General features: G+C 32.9%; 1 protein-coding gene and 1 pseudogene across 1 annotated transcript in view; both read left to right on the plus strand.

Moving 5' to 3' along the window:
• The window catches only part of CSMD3 (CUB and Sushi multiple domains 3), a 1,171,706-nt gene that overhangs the window by 888,183 nt on the left and 261,660 nt on the right, over positions 1-21,863 (plus strand). The window contains 2 exon segments of the mRNA XM_059902305.1: positions 3,234-3,421; positions 16,409-16,603. Of these exon segments, the coding sequence (XP_059758288.1) occupies positions 3,234-3,421; positions 16,409-16,603 (383 nt within the window).
• LOC132352070 (small ribosomal subunit protein mS31-like) lies at positions 16,785-17,759 on the plus strand (annotated as a pseudogene).

A 21,863-nucleotide genomic window follows, 5' to 3' on the forward strand; every position in this document is an offset into this window, starting at 1 on the left:
TTTATTTCTCTACATGACATTTTTTAGGTTTTTTTTTGTTTTTTTACCGATTTCAATGCTAATATTTTGTAATAAACAGTTTAAAAATCCCTGTATAGTAGCATAGATGCCAGTGTAGTTCTGAAGGCTACAGAACTACAGATGAGTGAGCATCTCTCACCAGTTCCCATATAGAGGAGACGTGTTAAAGGTTGAGTAGTTTATTGACTCTTGAAATGCTATCTCTTTATAACATTTCCTCCCTCCCTGAATTTACCATCACTGTTTCAAAAAATTCTGTTTTTCCTAAACTTAAAGATTAAAAGGTCAGTATTTCAAGGAATTTCTTCTCCCATATGTGTACCACCCAAAACTTTTTTGAAGTATCTAAATACCCATAGGTGCAGCACCACCACTGGACTTGGGAAGATACATATTCTACCTACTGTCCTTCCTGGTGGTCTCATTCAGTCAAGCTGACAAGAATTTGATGGGTCATTTTCCTATACTCTCTCAGCAGAACTTGTCTCCTGATAGAACTTAACATGAGGTGTTCCAAAATTTACATTTGTTATTTAGCAGTATCGGCTGCAGGGTTAGCTTAGTACTGAAGTAGTAGAGGATGCAGTTTCCCGCGTGGCAGAGAAACCACTGAGTTTGAGCCCCAGCTCTGCCGCTGTTATTTGTGTTACCATGGGTAAGTTATTTATATGAATGAGCCTCTGTTTCCTCACATGGAGCTAACAGCTGTTTCACAAAACCTGGCCTAACTCTTTTCCTTAAGATTTCAATGGGAATGTTAGGTACCAGCAACTTAAAGAGTTTCTAACTAGAAATGTTCCTGATCTTCAGTGTCCAAGACTGATGTCTGTTGGCTCTAGTAACACAGGCCCCTTCTTCTGCTAGCATGTCAAAGGTGCTTGGTATTTATGTAAAATATTAAACTGAAAAATCTTTCTAATATATTGAAGCCAGGTTTAAAAAAAAACTAAAAAAAGGGTAATTCAAACTCATGAAAAATTTAAAAAGTAAAAATATATGGAATTATTTCTATAATTTGTAGCGATACATTGATAATTGGTAATAACAAAGCAACAATGATGACAATGTTAGTTATATGCCAGGACCCAGTTATAAGACAGTTTCCTGAAGTAAGTGCTGCTTTTCCCATTTTTACAGTAGAGGAAATGACAATACGAACATTAGAAATGTCAGGGTGTATGATACAGGGCTTAGTTTACTTAAAAATTTTATTGTAGTTAATAACTGAGTGGTAGAAGTCTGTATTACATGAAGTGCATGACCAAAAGTTGATTTCCAGCTGTGTCATTTATTATGTGATCTTAGGGAGACCACTGACGTTTTAGGGCCTCATTGGGAAAATGGAAATGATAATCTCTTCCTTATACCAGAGGATTATTGACAAGACCAAGTTAATATTTATGAAAGCACTTTGTAAAATAGAGCATACTATTGGAATGTACTATCTTTCCAGTTTTTTAGGAAAAATAATCAGTATAGCTAACATTCTAAAGGTTCCTAGAAAAAGACTGTTTTTTGTTTTATTCTCATTTTCAGAGACGTTATAAATCAATATTTTGAATTATTTATTTAAACCCAAACTAGAAATTAAAAAAAAAAAAGTACTGAAATTACTATTGTTAAATAGGCTTTTGGCCTTCCAAGGATAGTACATTTAGACTATACTTACTATATCCTTTACAAAGAACTTGTTTCTAGTGATTCTTCCAATAGTGAGATAGGTAAGGAAGTTGTAATTCTCATCGAACCTTAACGATAAAAGAGATGACTTTCAGAAAGTTGTGTTTTACCCCAGACGAAGGGTAGTAAGTAATGAAATAAGACCTTAACCGCTGACTTCTGCTACATTACCAAAATTCAGGCCTCATATTCACTGAAAGATTTCAAGAGTAATTAACTGAATCAGACTTGTGAAGCTACTATTAAAACAAAATATAACAATATGGTGGTCCCCCAGTTTTCTCATGTTGCATTGTCCCTTTTATATGGGAATTTGGTAACCTCTGCATTATCCGTCTTTCTTCACCACTATTTATGCGCAAGTAAACTAGCTAGACTCCTCTTCCTTGTACATGCATGCATAAAGGATTAGAACTGTGGAAACAACCTCTATCAATCTAGTGGATTTGGAAATAGTATCTCCCAACCTAGCAAGTTTTTTGTTTAGATGCAGAGGTGATAAAACTTGACAAAATAGTTTCTCCATTGATGGATGTTTAACAACGGCAAGGTTTATTGGTTTTATTTTATATCATGAACTTCTTGACTTTTCTTAATGACCCACTTGAGTCCATCCTTTCCTCTGCCACAGTATGAGTTAGGTAATAGACACATGATTACATGTCTTCTGCCTTCTAAGTATGTGGGTTCTATAATCGCTATGGGACAATTCTCATACTTTGAAGGTTTTAAGGCAAGTTTATCATGCAAATTTTGCAATATTCAAATATTGATTTGAATAGTTTACATGCTAAAATGTCTTTATTCACACACTATTTAATTTTGATGAAGAGTGTATTGGTTTGATTTGCCTATACTAAGTTCTAAAGAAGAAAATATATTTACTTTCAGGAAAAAAAATACCTAGTACAATGTGTGGTGCTTTGTTTGAGTAATTTAAATGCAAATTTTGTCTTTCCAACTTTTGTTTGAATCTGATATGTTGAGGTGAATTTTAAAACAGCAAAAATGCTCTTAAATGTTGAAGTTCAAGGCAAATAGTACCACTGACAAAGAAAAAAGAGGTTGCATTTTTATGGTGTAAAATATCTGGGTGAAAAATTTTAAAAAATGGTTATTGTCTTACACATTTTACTGATATAAAGTAACTTACATAAGGATATGTAGCTAACAAAAGCAGAAGCAAGGCTTGAACCTAAACTCTGACTCCAAATCCTGTATCCTTTCATCAGCTTATAAACTGTACGCCTTAAAGTCATTTTTATTCCCTATAGACACAATGCCAACTTAGAAATATTTGAAAATATCAAGGTGTCTTTTCTCTTTTCCAGTGCTGATTTGATATGCATATTCAGTGTGCTGTTGCCAGGTGAATTTTCAAATGAGCTTATTTTGACAGGGTCTGTTATTTTTAAAGATATTGGTTGAATTAATATATGATTATGTGACTATTATGCTTAATACCTTATTAATAACCACTCCACTTTTTCCTATCTTTCTTTCTCTCTTTCTCTCTCTTTCTTTCATTTTAGTTTTAGCATAGAACCAAACTATGACTTCCTCTATATATATGATGGACCAGACAGTAATAGCCCACTGATTGGAAGTTTTCAAGACAGCAAGTTACCAGAGAGAATAGAAAGCAGCTCAAATACCATGCATTTGGCTTTTCGGAGTGATGGATCTGTTAGTTACACTGGATTTCATTTAGAATATAAAGGTAAATGTGAACATTTGATTTTAGCATCATGATTTAAATTTTGAACATTTTATACAGGAGAATAATGTTGTATTGGCCATTGTCAGATGTTAGTAATATATGCATTTCTTAATGCAGACTACCTACAATTCAGCTCACAAAAGAGCTCTCACTGTAGACTTTTCCTATGAGTGAGAAGGAAATTAGCATTTTCCTAATTACTACCAAAGGAAATGTATCAGGCAAACAAATAAGCAATTAGTATACTGCAGGAGTTGGCTGAGACCACAAAATATTTCTTAAAAAACAAAGTCATTTTTTGGAAGCTGAAGATTCACTCAAATATCAGGTATTCAGAGACTACTCTCAGTGATAAAGAGAATACTCACTAAGTGTACTACTCACAAAGTATTTTGACAATCATGTTTCAGAAAATGTCTAAAAATATTTAAATATGTCAATATTCAGAATAGGGTAAATAAAGTGTGATGATGATTATAATATTTTAGAATATTTCTGCAAGTATTTAAATGAATCAATATTACAATGCTATGGATATTTATAAATATATTTTATTAAATTTTATATTCAATGACTATAAGGACAGATTAGATCTTAGTTGTTTAAAGTTAAAATTTATTTTTCAGTAATTGAGTCCATAAAGGACATACTGATAAAGGGATCATTTGAGTTCTGAAAATGCATACTTTGAATTTATTACTTACTGCTTGGATTTTCTTTTTTTTTTAAATTATGAAATATTTTCAATAGCTAAAAATTATACAGAATAATAAAACAAACTTCAAAGTATTTACCATCCAACTTGACAAACATGTTGCCATATTTGCTTCAGATCTTGTTATTCTTGTTTTAAGAAATATAATATTACATATACAATTGAAACTCCTTCTGAATTTGCACTGGGAAGAAGGGTTTGTTTCCTCAGGGCTGTCAAAGGAAATCAAGATAAATTCCACAACTTCCCATGGCATGCATGGCATGGGTTAAGAAAGGCTTTTTTAGGGAAAGGAAAAACAAGTCAGCAGGAAACAGATGTTTGGAGTTCTCCAATATGTCCATCATTACTTGGAAATGCTTGCCAGGGCAAGGTATCTGCTCAACACTGACATGGCATGGATTTCATTCTGATGGAAAGATTGAACCCTCTATGGGTCTCTCATCTTACAGAGCAAAGTAAGAAAATGGCCTGCTTAGTGGGAGAATATATGAGCTATTTGGTACCAAACAGTAAGGATTTAGGGTGCCAGCTATTTATTGGGGTTGTCTGAAAATACTAGCTGCTCCAAAGCAGGGGATCATGGGAAAGCTTAGACTTTGTGACTATGGGTTAGGAAGCATTGGTCTTATGGAGAGTTGAACTTGAGCAACATGCCAAAACTCTCCCACTGGAAGAGGCTCCCCATACCATACACCAGAACCCAACTAACTGGCTATCTGGACAAAGTATAATGAGCAGTCAAGGTCATTTTCAGACACTCTTGTTTCTTTCATGATAGTACCCTCCTAATTCTGAATTTGGGGCTTATCTTTTCCATGTATGTACACTTGTACGTATTTTTAAAAAAAATTTTTTTTTAAATTATTTATTTATTTATTTATGGCTGTGCTGGGTCTTCGTTTCTGTGCGAGGGCTTTCTCTAGTTGCGGCACGCGGGGGCCACCCTTCATCGCGGTGCGCGGGCCTCTCTTGTTGGGGGCACAGGCTCCAGACGCGCAGGCTCAGTAATTGTGGCTCACGGGCCTAGTTGCTCCGCGGCATGTGGGATCTTCCCAGACCAGGGCTCGAACCCATGTTCGCTGCATTGGCAGGCAGATTCTCAACCACTGCGCCACCAGGGAAGCCCTGTACGTATTTTTATATTTTTCCATCATGTACACTTCCTTCATCCTATTTTCATAAAAAAATTATTTTCATCATGTACATATCCTTGTGAAAATTGTTTTTCCCTTTACATTGTTTTTGAGATATATATCAATGATAGAGACATGTAGATTTAGTTTGTTAATTTCTTTATGATATTCCATCATATGACTGTATCACAGGCAATTTATAAATTTTTCAGATAGACACTGGGTTGTTTCAGTTTTCCACTATGAACCATGATGAAATGACCATTCTTTTGCATGCTTTCTTGAACATATCTGTGAGAGTCTTTCTAAGATATCTGTATACCTAGGAGTGGGATTACTGGATCAATGGGTCTGACCCTCTTGAATCTAACTACACATCCCCTAATTACTCTCAGAAGACGTTGTACCAATTTATATTCTCAACAGCAGAGAAAGCATTTCAGAAACTCCACATTTTTTTAATGAGATATAACTGACATATAACATTATACTATTTTGGTTGTACACACAACATAATGATTTAATAAATGTATATATTGCAAAATGATTACCATAGTAAGTCTAGGTAACATTATCACCACATATAGTTACAATTTTTTTCTTGTAATGAGAACTTTTAAGATCTATTCCCTTAGCAACTTTCAAATACAGAATACATACAGTGTTAAGTATAGTCACCATGCTGTATATTACATCCCCAGGACTTACTTATCTTATAACTAGAAGTTTGTACCTGTCAGGGAGGAAAATATTTTCCTCTGCTGTTCTAGATTCTTCTGACTAGTCTAAGAATTAAATTGACATGAGACAGATTAACAGGAGAAAATCAAACAGAAGTTTAATAACATGTATACATGGGAGAGACTTAGGAAAACTGAATAACTCGCCAAAATGGCTGAAACACCCCCCACCTTATATACATCTTCAGCTAGAGACAAAAGATGTTGGGAGTAGTGGTTTGGGACTTCAAAGGGGAGGAAGGAAATTCACATTGATGGAAAAGCAAATGTTTGATAAATAAATTTGCTGGGCTATGCAGAGACAAGGGGATAAAGAGTGGACTCTGCTCTCTAGGCCCTGCTTCATTTTCCCCACTGTACCTAGCCTATATTCTTTGCAGATATCTCTGGTCATAGCTGTATTCTAGGAGCACACCCTTTAGCTAAATTCTTTAGACAGCTAAGTGGGAGATAAAAAGAAAGACTTTCTGAGTCTTCTGTTTCTTAAAAATAATCAGCCTAGATTAATACTCATGCCAAAGAGACACATTTTAGGGTGGTAAATTTTGCTCCCCTACATACCCTTTTATCACCTTCATCCATTTCACTCATACCACCACCTCCCCTGCCCTGGCTTCTGGCACCTACCAGTCTGTTCTCTGTATGAGTTTGGTTTCTTTTTTTTAGATTCCAACATATGAGTACAGTATTTGCTTTTCTCTGTCCAAATTATTTCACTGAGCATAGTGTTCTCAGATCCATTCATGTTGTCCCAAATGGCAGAATTCCTTCTTTTTTGTGGCTGAATAATATTCCATTGTATTTATATATGCCACATTTTTCTTTATTATTCATCCATTGATGGACACTTAAGTAGTTTTCATATCTTGGATATTATAAATAATGCTGCATTGAACTTGAGGATGCAGATATCTTTTTGAGATAGTGATTTCAAGAAACTCCACATTTTTGAAAAACCGGTGCTCTTGTCACACTTGAGTTGTCAATCTCATGGGTATTAAATGTTACTTCATTGTTATTTTTATTGCCTTTCCCTACTTACTCTTAAGTTGAGCATCTTTTTCCTATTTTGCATGCTGAAGTTTCCTTTTTAATAAACTGTGTATTTCTATCATGCACATTTTTCTAATCTGTTGCTTTTTTTATTTATAGGAAATACATTTTATATTGTGTATATTAATTGTTTATCTGTTATCTTTGTTGTAGTAAAAATCTTACCATCTTTGACAAGGGTTTCACTTTATTTCCAGTTTCTTCTGCTGTATAAACATTTAAAAACTCAGTATCAATAGTTACTCTTTCCTCTTATTCATGGTCTGTGCTTTTTATGCCTTGATTAAAAACCCTTCCTTATTATTAGGTCATAAAGGCAGTTTCCTCAACTCTTTTCTAAAGTTTTAAAGCTTTGCTTTTCACCTTTAATCTCTCTTATCTTTGTGGAATTTTTTGTTTTTGTCTTTTTGTTTGTTTGTTTGTTTTTTGTAAGCAAGGAATCCATAATGCTACTGCTGTCAAATATCAAGTTTCTATATAACTGCTTCTGAATTTTCTATTCTGTTCCACTGCATATTTTTCTGTCTCCAGGACAAGACTTCTCTGAATTTTTCTACTATAGCTTTAAAATAAGACATTATATGAGGTAGGCAGAGTATACTACCTTATACTTCTTCAAAATTGTCTTGGTGTTTATTAACTCTTTTGAACTTTTATTTAGATTTTAGAATTAAGCCTGTTCTACCTGTTCAATTAGTTTGGGACTGTATTGAGTTTATAAATTATTTGGGAATAAATTGTAGTATATATGGTATTTAATTTTCCCATCTGTTAATATGGCATATTTCTCAATTTACTTATGTCTTATTCAGTGTCTTTCAATAATTTTTACAATAAAATTTTTCTCATCTAAATTTTAAATGTCTTATAGTTTCCATTGTAAATTGGAAATAAGTGATAAATAAATGATATTTAAATTGTAATTAAATAAGTGATTGTAAATAAATGATATTGTAAATAAGTGATTTTTTATATTAGATTTTACTGGTTGCTGCTAATAATAAGGCCACAGTGTATTCTTGCAATTACCTAATATCTAGCAAACTTGCTTAACTCTTTCATTCTTTCATTAGCTATCATAATTTTTCTTAGAGTTTTTTTTTGGGGGGAGATTTTCTATGCAAACAGCGACAGTTATGTTTCTTTCTAGTCTGTACATACTTCTCCCCCACCTACTCTGGGTAGAACTATCAGTCCATGTCAAATTAAAACAGTGATAGACATTATCCTGTGTCATTGCTAACTTTAAAGAGAAACATCTAATGTTTCACCTTTAACCATATTTGCTATTGGTTAGGGGCAATGTTAATGAGGACTAACATTTTTTAACTCATTGTTTTCAGGGACATTTCAAAGTTATTACATATAAAAATCATTTACCTCTATGAGTGAAGAACTTTTAGCACAACATGGTTAAATAGTCAGCCCAAAGTCATATGCAAGACTTGATTCAGAGTGGGCTCCAGAGAACACTCTTATCTAAAATGTTACTACCTAGAGATATACTTTATCAATTATAGGAAGTTCCCTTCTATTCGTGGTTTACTAAAACTTTTTTAATCACAAAGGGATTGAATTTTATCAACTGCTTTTTCATCAACTATTAAAAATATCACACAATTTTCCTTTGTGAAGTTCTTAATGTTGTAAATTATATATATATTTTTAACATTGAAACATCTTTACATTTGTGGGATAAAACCAATCTGTTCATTTTTTGTTTGTTTGTTTTTAATTATTTTTGCTGATTAGAGTATACTAACATATTAAATTTCTGTAATTATGGTATAGATTTATTACCATCTGTTAAAAAGTGTATTATCTTTGATCTATTGCCATGAAATTAGTCTATAATTTTTCTTCCTTGTAGTGTCCTTGTTTAGTCTTGACCAAAATGATACAACTGCCTAACTTTGGGAACCTTCTCACTAAAGTAAAATAGCTTGTGTAAGATAGGGATCATCTGTTTCTTAAATGTTTGCTAGAACTTCCCTGTAAAACTATGGTCTTGGTGATTTGAGGAAATAGAATTTTAGTTGTTATAAATCTATTCAGGTTTTTCTACTTCATCTTAGATTTTTTGAAAACCTTTTCCCAAGAACTAGTTATTTTCATCTAAGTTTTCAAATGTATAGACATAAAAATGCTCACAGTGTTCTCTTACTTTTTCTGTTGCTGTATTTTTTATTAACATTGCTTAGTATTTTTATTAATATTGCTTTTACCTAAATTATGTATTCCCTTTTATTTTCTCTAGATTTGCTTTTATTTCTTCTAATTTATGAAATACTTATTAATTTTCAGATTTTTTTCTTTTCTAATATGAGCTTTTGGGGGCTATGAATTTTCCTCTAAGTACCACTTTAGCTGCTTTGCAAATGTTTGGATATGTAGAGATTTATTATTGTACAATTCTAAATTTGTTCTAATTGCACTACATTTTGATTTTTTCTCTGAGTTACTTAGAAGTGCTTACAAGTCTTATAATAATAAATTTCAATCTATATTTAATTATGAATTTCTAATTTATTTGCACTGTGGTCAGATATGTATGATTCCAATTCTTGGCATATCTTAAGATTTGTTTTGTGACCTCTTATATGGTCAGTTTTTATTCATGTTCCCTGTATGCTTGGAGAAAAGAGTGTCATTTAATTTATGGGTGTAGTGTTTTATATATATTCATTAAATCAAACTCTCTAATTATATTTCTCAAACATTTATGCCCTTGCCATTTTTAAAAAATCTGCTTGGCCTAGCAATTATTGAAATAGTTGGGGAAATCTATTATAGTTCTTAATTTTTTATTTTTTCTTAAAATTCTAATGATTTTTGTTTTATATATTATGGGAACCTATTTTTAGGTACATATATATTGTATTTTTCTCATTTTTTTGATGTATTGAGTTTACTTTATTTATATTTATTCGCTTTTTTGATCTTATTTTGAGTTTTCTACTCCTTTTGCTTTTTCTATCCTATCAAAATTTTCTCCTTTTATCAGTCATATAATTTCTTGATATTTTATTGTTCAGTTATTTGCTTATTTATTTAATATACACACTCCCATTGATGCCACTAAATCCCTACATATATACTAAAATACAGGTTTCTTAAGAGCAAGAACTCGGTTTATTTACCACTATACAATGAGTGCCTTAGAATAATGCCTACACATTGTAATTGTTTGATAATTATTTAACTGATTGATTTTGAGTTGCTTAAGGAGGTGTTTTCTATTTTAAGTCAAGACATAATTAGAATCATAACATTATTGAAATGTAAGAAACCTTAGAGACACATTCATGTCCTGCATTTTACAAATGAGAACTTGGCTCTTTAGGAGTAGCTACTTATATCTGCAAGGTGATAGGCTTATAAACAAGACCTGTTTAGGAAGAAAGGAAGGAAGGAAGGGAGGGAGGGAGGAAGGAAGGAAGGAAAGGAGGAAGGAAGGAAGGGAGGGAGAGAGGGAGAATGGGAGAGGGAGAGGGAGAAAAAGAAAGAGAGAAGAAAACTGTAAGCAAGTCAGTAAAGCTAGGTTCTATTGTGAATTAGTATTTAATAAAACATTTCCAGAGATCCATAGGATAACAGACAAAGGAAGAATGCCACAAATACTACCACACTCAGGGCAGATGGTGCTAATGTGTTACAGCATTCTTTCTCATGGAAACTGGACTTGACTTCACAATCTTTTCTCTACATAACATTCCAGGTAGCCATTATTAAATCCATGTAATTTAGCACTTGAGATAAAACCTACTTGCCATATCTCAGCTAAATATACTTCCCTTCCTGTTTCCTATCTTGATCAATTTCCATGTCCCATTATTTCCAAAAAGTTAAGATTTATGCTGCCATAGGAAAAGGGACACCAATGCAATTTTTTTTTAAAACAGGACAATATTGATTACTCATTATGTAATACTTTATTCTAGGTACAATGATTAACTCTTTCAATATAGTATCTCTGTCTTTCCCTTTAGCAGACACACTTATAAATGCAACAAAATGTTAACTAATAGCATTATGAGATAAGTATTGCTATCCCTATTTTACAAATGACAAAATTGAGAATCAGATTGTTAAAATGAATTGCATAAAATGGCATAAATTATTACCTCCAATAAGAGTAAAGGCAAATAAAAATATAAGAGTACAGGCAGAGAGAAATACATAAGCATTCCATGAACTACAATTCTTCTCCTTGGACCTTACAACTACTCCCCACCATCCTCAGCTACTACACCAGTGCCCACTTACACACAATTTCATGAGGTCTTATTTTTATACTCCAGATGGTATTTCTTTACAAAGTTAGTACTGAGTTTATGATGCTCTCCAAATCCAACCTAATTAATTTTCTGGACTGGCCCTCAAAATTCTCATCTGTAGGAAAATTCCATCCCCCACTTCAGGGTCTCCAGGATCTGTCTTTTCCTATCAACCTCCCTATTTCTTAAAAAATGTTACCTCTTTAATAGTCTAGTTCCTTAAAGCTAATAAAGTAGTCTTTATGTTTATTTCTGCCATAGGCAAACAAACATGTCTGAATTTTCAAGATAAAATGTGCACCCCCAAAATGAATTGCCATATAACTGGAGGTCCTGGATAGTAAAAACTATTCCTCTGTCATTTGTAATTCATATTATATACTTTGACTCTGTTGATTTCTGTTAGCACTGAAAAAGTAAAGCTTTTAAGTCCTGACTTGCTCTAAATAATTATATTAGTAGGTCTTTATTTAAAAAGCCATAGGTCCAGCACCTACCTCTATTAGAGCTCACACCAGAGCATAGTTGCCATTGCTTGTGTTCATAACTATCTATTCATCTCCCTCTTGAAGATAGACCGTATCTTATTTCTGTTTGTTTGCAAGTACATAGTAGTTGTGCAAAGCATTTGAACAATGAAAAAATGCTATAGTCAAACATCACAAATACACAAGCTTGCTAACATGAATTCTAGAAGGAATACCATTTTGCATTTACATAAAGCAAATGGTGGATATGCTCCAGTGTTGTAAACAGTAGTAAACTGGAGCAAAGAAGTAGACGTTTGAAGGTAAGGGGAGATGTTTTGCTAACTTGAAAGCAATGTCCCCAGAGAGTTTAAATCAGTCTAGTCTCCATTTATCTTAATGTAATTTCAATGAGATACAATATTAAGAAATTCATAATTGGATATATATTTTAGTTTAAACAATGCTCTCTTTTGCATTGTTTTTGTATTAAGGCTATTTTAAATGATGTCAAGTATGTTTTAAGTATTTCTAATTATAATATTTAATAAATGTGACTCACAGTAGTGATATCTATATTATTTTAACAAAATATATTATTTACATGAAGGAGAGAGAATATATACAGTCTTGTGCTACGGAAGGGGACCTCCTGGCAGCTGATGTTTTAGCTGATAGGGGATGTCAATTTATATGCACCAAAAATCTACAGTGGAAGACTTAACAATGGTTGTTTATATACGGCATAAATTAGCCACCTTCTCCACGAACGTTAAAGTATCATAAGTTACTTTCTAAATTAACATATGAATTTAAGGTAAGATACATCTTTTCACAGAGCAACCTATTACATTTCAGCTTTACCCTGAGGTATTCTGCACCAATTGTTTAATTTACATTTTAGCAATGTTTTCCAAAATAAAAGAGATACATGTGTGGTTTATATTTATTTTCAAAAAGCACCTTGGGAAATCTGGCCCTCTGTGAACTATGGGTCTTCCAATAGAGAGAGCCTCTCGGGACTTATTATGATCATATGAGGGGACTACAATGCATACACAGCTTGAAGGGAGTTTAGCTCTTAGTTGCTGAACTCATGCTAGAAGGTATATGCCCATCTGCTCTATTCTGGAAATAAAAGGCAGTTGAATATTATATAGTCTGGTCACTTCTCAAAAATAAAAATAATGTATAACTGATTATCCACAGAATAACACTATTCATAATAATGGTCCCTTCATGAGTATATACCTATAAGTGGGAATAAACTTTGAAGTTTATTGAAGACTAAACTTTAACAGTAAAAATATTTATGGTTCTTATTAGGCCAGAAAAAAGTATGTATTTATAAATAAATCATTAAGTGTGAATTGAACAAACATTATTTAATTATTGTCATGCCTGATGCAAAGTATGATAAAAACTTTATAATGATATAGATATTATGCTTATTATAATAACATCTGTAAGTCTTTATTAATAAAAACAGAAACATAGTAAAGCTTTAATTTTTCCCATTGGATCTTCTTTAAGACACATTTTTCAGCGTTCTAATGTCAAACTTTTTCATTAAAATAAGCATTTACAATACTTTAATTTCATGTGGAAAAAATTCTGAAAAATAATTTTTTTGTAAAAATGAAAAACAAATCCATAGCTAAGATATAAGCTCTATTGCTTATGATCACTTCTGTCTTCCAGCAGACATCATCTAATATGCTTTATTTGGAGAATATAAAGCAAGGGACTCTTTTACCTGGGATCTATTCAGTAGGCAAACTACTATTATTCATAAAATTTAATGATTCATAAAATGAATTATTCATAAAATAAATTATTTTATTAAATTAATTATTCATTAAAATACTATCAACTTGTCTGCCTCACACTTTTTTTCTAAAACTAAAATCATCTTTCCATCTGCTTCCTAGACCTTTATATAAGGATTCTGCAGATGTTCTCAAAATTTCCAGATGTAATTGCTATGGCATACAGGGAAATAAACAAGGGCAGTATTATTCATAGAAAGCTATTCACCAAGGATTTAAAGCAGTATGTAAACATAATAATGAGATAAATGAATCCTCTCAAAATGAGGCTAGCAATATAAAATTGTTACAGAAGCAATATTTTTAATGTGTCAACCATGTTTCCCTTTCCTCAAAAAGTAGGTTTGTATTCTATTACGGATTCACTGATATATCACTGAAAATTTGGGGAAAACTTTAAAGAAGGAAAAAAAGCAAACTTTTCAAAAGATGAATGTTAGGCAGTTAGACTTGTCAAAGAGATTAATCCTTTTAAATAGTAATTTCAATCCTTCCTTTTCCCTCAAGGGATTTAGTTCAGTTTCATGAAGGACAGCTGTGAGTGTTAGGTTGCTGTTCTACCTAAACATTACATTGCGTTTTCCTGCTTATTTAAGAAAAGGATCAATGTCAGGTTTTATTCCTAAAAATTAAACAAACCAACCTCTGCAACACCAAATCCTCATTCTTAGTGACTAAAGAACCTACTGGTTCTTTCCTTAAAATAGTGTCATATGCATATTTTATCTGGGAAGAAATATAATTCCTTGGGCTGGGGAGCAATTTTTTATTGAAATCTGAATGCGATATATGGGATACAAATTTCTTGTGCTGGTGTGTGTATGCGTGCGTGTACACGCCTTTGGGAGATCAGGTTATTTAGTTCTGGAATGAAGCTCAGAAATCAGGTTTATCTGACTTACACAGTACAACTTCTCCCCTTCATATCTCTCATCTCCCTTTCACCTAGTCTGCTCATTATCCCTCAGTGCTCAGGTTAGATGTCAGTTCTTCAGGAAGGTTCTGAATGCTTCTTCTTATGCAACACACATCACAATCACAAGTATTTATTTAGTTATTTTCTTTATAGACTGTAAAAGCCATGAGGACTAGAATATTTTTTCATTGTCCACTGCTGTATTTCTGGTGTTAGTTGGATAATGGGCTCTTAAGTATTTGTTGGAAAGAAGGAAGGAAGGAAAGAAAGTGGACCTTTTTCATTCCTCTGGTATTCTAAATATTAAAATCATGTAAATGTTTGGTTCCACCATTTCCTTTTTTTGGCTGCATTGGGTCTTCGTTGCTGCACGCGGGCTTTCTCTAGTCGTGGCGAGCAGGGGCTACTCTTCCCTGCGGTGCGCATGCTTCTCATTATGGTGGCTTCTCCTGTTGCGGAGCACTGGCTCTAGGTGCCAGGGCTTCAGTAGCTGTGGCTCGTGGGCTCTAGAGCGCAGGCTCAGCAGTTGTGGCACACAGGCTTAGTTGCTCCGCGGCGTGTGGGATCTTCCCGGACAAGAGCTCGAACCCATGTCCCCTGCATTGGCAGGCGGATTCTCAACCACTGCACCACCAGGGGAGTCTCCCACAATTTTCTCTTTAGTTGAATTTAGAGAAATCTTGTGAAGTATTTTTTCCTAAAGCATAAATTTCTCATCATTTCCTATAAATGTTGAAGCACTTTGAACTCTGCAAACTTTAATGAATGGAATAAAAATATTTTTTCTGTTAAGATAAATCAGATTTTGATATGTTATAACAATATGATTTCTGTAATAGCCGAACACCAAGATATTGTTGACTTAAATTCCAGTGATTCCATGAGTCCTATCCAAAGATACACCCACCTCCTGAATTCCCATTAATATAAATTCTAATGTAGAAAATCACATTTGTTATCTTGAATTTGTGATGGCCCTTACATTGCTCATCTCTCTTATTTCTTAAGTAATCTATAATAATAATAAAACGGAAATATTAAGGTGTTACCCAGATCTGTTAACAACACAGTGTTCTATTACTTATTTACCAAAATGGATGAACTAATCTGTTTCTCTACATATTTTCAAAATATTCTCTCAGTCTCTCTAGTTTACTACCTGGTTCCACAGAAAATAGTTCTTTGTTGTGAATGGACTTTACTTTTCAATTTGTCTGTTACTATTAGCTTTGAAAGTTCTTGACTTTGACATAGACTCTCTGTCCAAAAAGATCATGGTTTGGGTATTATAAAGATTTTGTTACTCTTTTAATGGGCAGACCTCTGACATAAATGTGGGGAATGAGGTAGATTAAGAGAAATGGTATCACGGCAGAGACATAGGGGCTTTTACTTTCTTCCTAGTGATAAACTGAGATCAACATAGGCAGTAGTACTATATCTATGTTCAGTCACAGGGAATGAGTGTACATCATTTGGGGGGAAGAGCTTTTAAATAATGAAATATTAAATAAAGAAATAAGTTCTTCTTTTCGAAAATAATTCATTTAAAATACTTACGCATGGATTATAGCACATAATTTACAATAAACCACTAAACCCTGTTTGACTATAAATATTTGATACTGATTTTAATGAAAAGACCAATGAAGAATTTTATCTTTTACTAATCAATGTGAATTAGCAAAACGTCAGATATGGTTAAGGACTACTTTGTACTTTGAGCCCTCGAACAGAGGCAGAAAGGGTGTTGGTGCTTTCTGTTTATCTAGAGGTAGAAATGAAGAAATATTAAAAGTTTCATAGAATATTGTATTTTAAAATAATTAATTTTATATCAACATTGTTTTACAGCAAAACTCCGAGAGTCCTGCTTTGATCCAGGCAACATAATGAATGGCACCAGACTTGGAATGGATTATAAATTAGGGTCAACAGTCACCTATTACTGTGATGCTGGTTATGTTCTTCAAGGTTATTCAACACTCACCTGTATCATAGGAGATGATGGAAGACCTGGATGGAATAGAGCCTTACCAAGTTGTCATGGTAAGAAAATACTTTTTGGCTGAGTTTTTATTATTAGAAAGAATCAAGAAATGTTGAAACCCGCTTCTGTTTTTTTAAAAACCAACCATTTAAACCACAATCTACAAGTGTGGTATAGGCAATGCAGAGATTTTATCAAGGATTTTTAAATTGGATTCTGTAAATAAATGGTTTTGGAAAAATGCTCATATTCCCAGGTGTCTCTAAAGCAACGTGCACATTATAGTAGGCCAGCTCTCTGAGAGCAGGGATATTGCCTGTTCTGTTCATTTGTGTGCCCTCAGGATTTAAAGGAGTACCTGAAACTTCAGGTACTCAGGAAATACTGACTGAGTGAATGAGGAGCAGACACACTGAAACTGACATTTCAACAAAAGTAGATAAATGCAATAACAAATATTATCAAAAATCAGTGATAAATCTTTATCTGAAATAGGGACATAGAAAAATAGACATTTCTCCTAAGAATAGGTTGTCTAAAAACAGTGACCAAATTGGAGCTACTCAGGCAGCTCCAGCAGCATGAGGAAGACCCAAGGGCACAAAAAGGTGGAGAAATAACTAAAATTAGTTTCAGTAACATAATATCAGATATGAAAGTTGCCAGATCTGCTACAGCTAGAGTTACTACAAGACCAGTACATCAGTTTCAGTGCGCTGAAGGATCTGACAATGATCATAGCCAGGAGATGATCACTTATCTTGGAAAAAAATCTTAGGAAAAGTATATTCAAGAATAGAAAATATCTTTGAGATTAAGGCAGTTAAAAGAGGCACGTGAAACAGAAACATCACCTTCACTTGGGATATGGAATTTGCTAAGCAGTTAGCCACAATAAATGAACAGCCCTTTCAGAATGGTTTTGAACAGATGACCTAGTGGACAAAAGAAGGGAAACTGTGGGAGTCCCCAGTTAACAATGAAGCAGATCTTAATGATGATGGTTCAGAAATTCATGGATATATATTTCTGGATAAATAACTGGAGGATTTTCCAAAATAAGGGCCAATCCACCACTTCATAAAGCTGGTTTCTTGTGGCCTTTCCAAAAACCCATATCAGAGTGTTACACAGAAGTGGAACACAGAGTGGTTTAAAAATTATTTCAATGAAAAACAAGTCATTCTCAAGGAAAGTTACATACAGCTCAGTTAGAGACCCTGGAAATTTTAATTTCAAGCTCTTGGAGATGGGTATTATAACTAAATAAAACAATTTTACTAGTAAAAGCCTAATACTGCATGTTCAAAAATCACATACTTATACATAACTCTTTTTTTTTGGCTAGAAAACCAAGTTTTTGTTTTTTTTTTTTTTCATTTTGAAGCTGAAATGTACAGTGTATCAAAATTAAGGATTTTGACAAATCTAAAAGTCATGTGACATTTAACAATTGTATTGAATCCTCAGATCTTTGGCTTTTCATTTATATGTCTTTTTAACTGATATCCCATTGCAATCGACTTTGCTAATGAGCACTATCATCTTATTGGTAGTCTCACTGTTGCTAGTGAATCAGTTATACATATACATATGTCCACGCTTTTTTAGATTCTTTTCCCATATAGGCCATTACAGAGTACTGAGTAGAGTTCCCTGTGCTATATACTCTTTATTAGTTACCTATTTTATACATAGTAGTGAGTATATGTCAATCCCATTCTCCCAATTTATCCCTCCCCCCCTTACCTCCTGGTAACCATAAGTTTGTTTTCTACATCTGTGACTCTATTTCTGTTTTGTAGATAAGTTCATTTGTACCCTTTTTAAAGATTCCACGTATAAACAATATCATACGATATTTGTCTTTCTTTTATAACTGTTTATTATTGAAGATAGAGATACAGTGCAAAATACAGTTTAGTAGGGAGAAACAAAGATATCACCATGGGAAGTTACCACAGACTCCCTAGTCAGTTGAATGATCCTAATGCATTGTACAAAATTGACATGGGAATGATATCATTCAGGGCAGATTTTCCAAACTATGGGTCACCACCAGTGAGTCATAAAATCAATTCACTGGATTGTGACTAGCATTTTTATAATTGATATAAAATTGAATAAAATAAAGTAAAAGATAAAGGCAAAAACATTATAATTCAAGGAACGTAGTAAGGATATTGTTTTGTGGAACTATTTTCAGTTATATATACAGAGATAAATAAAGTACAATAAATAAATATATACTCATATTTGAGTGTGTGTGCATGTAGGTGTGTATGTATATGTTTGCAATGATATAAAGTGTATGTATTACTGTGAATTTCAGTGGAACAGGAAAAACCAGCAACTCTGATCTGATGATTAAAAGTTTGGATTTTTGGGGTCTAATACACATGGTAATTTTTCTTAGTTATATAATGTATTCACCCATTTGAATTATATGTGTGTGATTTCTGAGTTACACAAGTCATTTAACCTCTCTAAGCTTATCATCTCTCATTTGTAAAACATGGATAATTGAAATCTTTGCTTCAAAATGTTGTTATAAGAAATTAAGAAAAGATAGGTAGCTACTAAATGGTCATTCTATTAATATCAGAACAATTGGTTAATTCTTGACTTGAATTAATGATTTCATCTATCAGAAGTTAAAGGGAATAAGAAGAGAAATAATTACTTTGGATTTAATCCTGACAAAGAGAAAAAAATAATTGACGACATGGAAGTTTATAGGAAATGTAAGAGAGAGTGATTTATTATCTTAGAATTTAGAGCCATACAAAGGAGAAATCTGTTTATAGGCAGAAAAGCTTACTAAACTTAGAAAAACACTTTTCACAATTTACTGTCAGTAATCATTAAGAAACCATAGAAAATTTCCAGGAGCCAGACAAGAAATAATCAAAAATCTGATGGGGAAAATCAAAGAATAAAGAAAACTACAGATCAAAAAGATAAGTGTTAATCACAGGAATAAATAATTAAATAGGTGGACTTCAGTGACTTAGGTGGGAAAGGAAGGAGCTCCAAAATATATTGCATTCACAAATCATATGCTTGCCTAAGATAATCCTATGTGTTTCCAATATTTCCAATGTTTCATGGGTCAGTTATAGCCCAGTTAAGTATATTTCCTGTTGGTTGAACAGTAGTATCTACAGACAATTTGGAGGGAAGAGCAGACCTGAGTTCATGTCCTCTTACTGTATCTATAACCTGAAGCAAGCTGAACCTTGATTTTTAAATCTTTAAAGCCAGATAATAGTTATTAACTCAATAGATTATTGTGAAGATTAAGTTATTAATCACAATACATGCAGAGGGCCTAGTAAAGTTCCCAGCAAATACTGGCATATTAATACATGTGATTTTTAACACAATGTTCTAAAATAAGCATAGCACTGAAAAACATGCATTGCACTTTGCATTGTATGTTATGTTTTAGTTGAACTAGTACATTTTTGTCATTTCAATATTAATTAAATCTAATTTATTAAAGTTATTATACGGATACACATTCACTCATTCTTGAAACTAGCACAGTTGATATTTTAAAATTTATTAAAAGAGAATAATTTTTTACCAGCACTTACAATGGATATCATCAGACTTTTAGTCATAATGCCAAGATATAAAAATCAGAAGTTATTCAATGCATGCTTTAAGCTATTAGAAAAAAATTTAAGGTACATTCATTATAAACATATGACCATAGCTGATCATTTCTAGTATAGCAGAGAGAAAAGGAAAGCCCATTTTTTAGAACTAGATATATTTAACTCTAAACAATGATTTTAAAACAAGGAAAAAGCCTGGGTCAACTATGTGACCTTGTTCAATGTATCTATTTTGCATATCTAAGCATGAGATAATATTGTGTAATTTGCAAGTTTGTTGGGAGAATTATTTTAAATAACTTATTTAAAGTGTTTAGTCCTGTGTCTGTTACTGTCACACACTAAGGAGAGCTTAATACATTTCAGTTTCTTGATCAGGTTCATATGCATCTATTTGTTTTCCCTCATGGTGATTATACAGAAATCCAAAATGTACAGGACTCGCTGACTTTCAGATTTAATAAATTAGTACCTTAAAAGTCAAAATTAGTGCGTAAACCATGTGCAGTAGAGGTAGAAGGGTTTGTTCTTTATAAGCATAAATTCCTTTTAAGATAAATTTTGTATTTTGTAATCAAAGTAAAATGTGCATATGATAACTAAGAAAAGAATACAGAGAAGCGTACCATTTAAAGCAATGTAAACCAATGTTCATCTGCCTTACCCCTCTCTATTCTCCTATTCCTCAGCTGAGTTTTTTAATAATTTCTATTTTAATTGCTCTGCTGGCCCTCTCTGTGACTCTGCATAACATGAAGCTCTGTTCCTTGATTTACCAATATTAGACAATATCTATTGATTCCCTGATATAAAAGATAACTAGTTATGTCACATCCGCAGCTCCTCTCTTCAGTGTTTCAGTTATATTATTTTTGGTTTTTCTAGTAATTGCCTTTGTCAGGTATTAATTTGCTTATGCCTCTATTTGTAATTTCATCAATGTTTGAGAATTAGGTTGCCAGTCTTTGCTGCTTTTCATGCTAAGTCTTACCCCATAGAAGGAATCCTGACAAAAGTCTCTGATAATGGGAGCAGGAAATTTTGACTGACTGGTAGTCTTTGTTGCAGAGTACATGAGTAGGGAGTTGGCTATTAGACTGTGATCCTTAAGTGCCAAAATAAGGAAAGATTTATTTATTTATTTAAGTTATTTCTTGTAATGTTGCTTTAGTCCCCCCCAGAACACCAGAAGCTCATGAAGTCTTGGGCTACATATTACTCTTTAACATGCAGGACATTAATTTATACAAGAAGGCTCTTAGTAAAATTATTTTACCTGATCTGAACCCTAAGAACTTACAGAGTCAGTTTGTTTCAGAAGATAGATTTTTATCATGGTTCAGGATTAAGTGTACATTTTAAATCTGAAGAAAATATTTTTAAGAGCTTATGTTGGACACTGGGAGATTATATTTGTCAGAAGTAGATCCAAAATGATAGCATCCTCTGTTAGGTCCTTCTCAATGTTGAGAAAATCCTGCAGTTGATCTCATGAGAATGTCACATATATTAAATGATGGCAGAACAGGATATCTGTACCTGCAATTCACTTTGTGATTAAAAAAAAGTCGTGTTTGGAAAATAATTTCTTCTCTTCTTATTTTTCATACTTTTCATATCTGTTGAAACCCTGAGATATTTTATCTATAGACATACTGGATTAAAAGAGAAGTCATATAGCATTCTTATCCATGAT

The sequence above is a fragment of the Balaenoptera ricei genome, chromosome 17 (genome assembly GCF_028023285.1).
Source record: "Balaenoptera ricei isolate mBalRic1 chromosome 17, mBalRic1.hap2, whole genome shotgun sequence".
Lineage (NCBI taxonomy): Eukaryota > Metazoa > Chordata > Mammalia > Artiodactyla > Balaenopteridae > Balaenoptera > Balaenoptera ricei.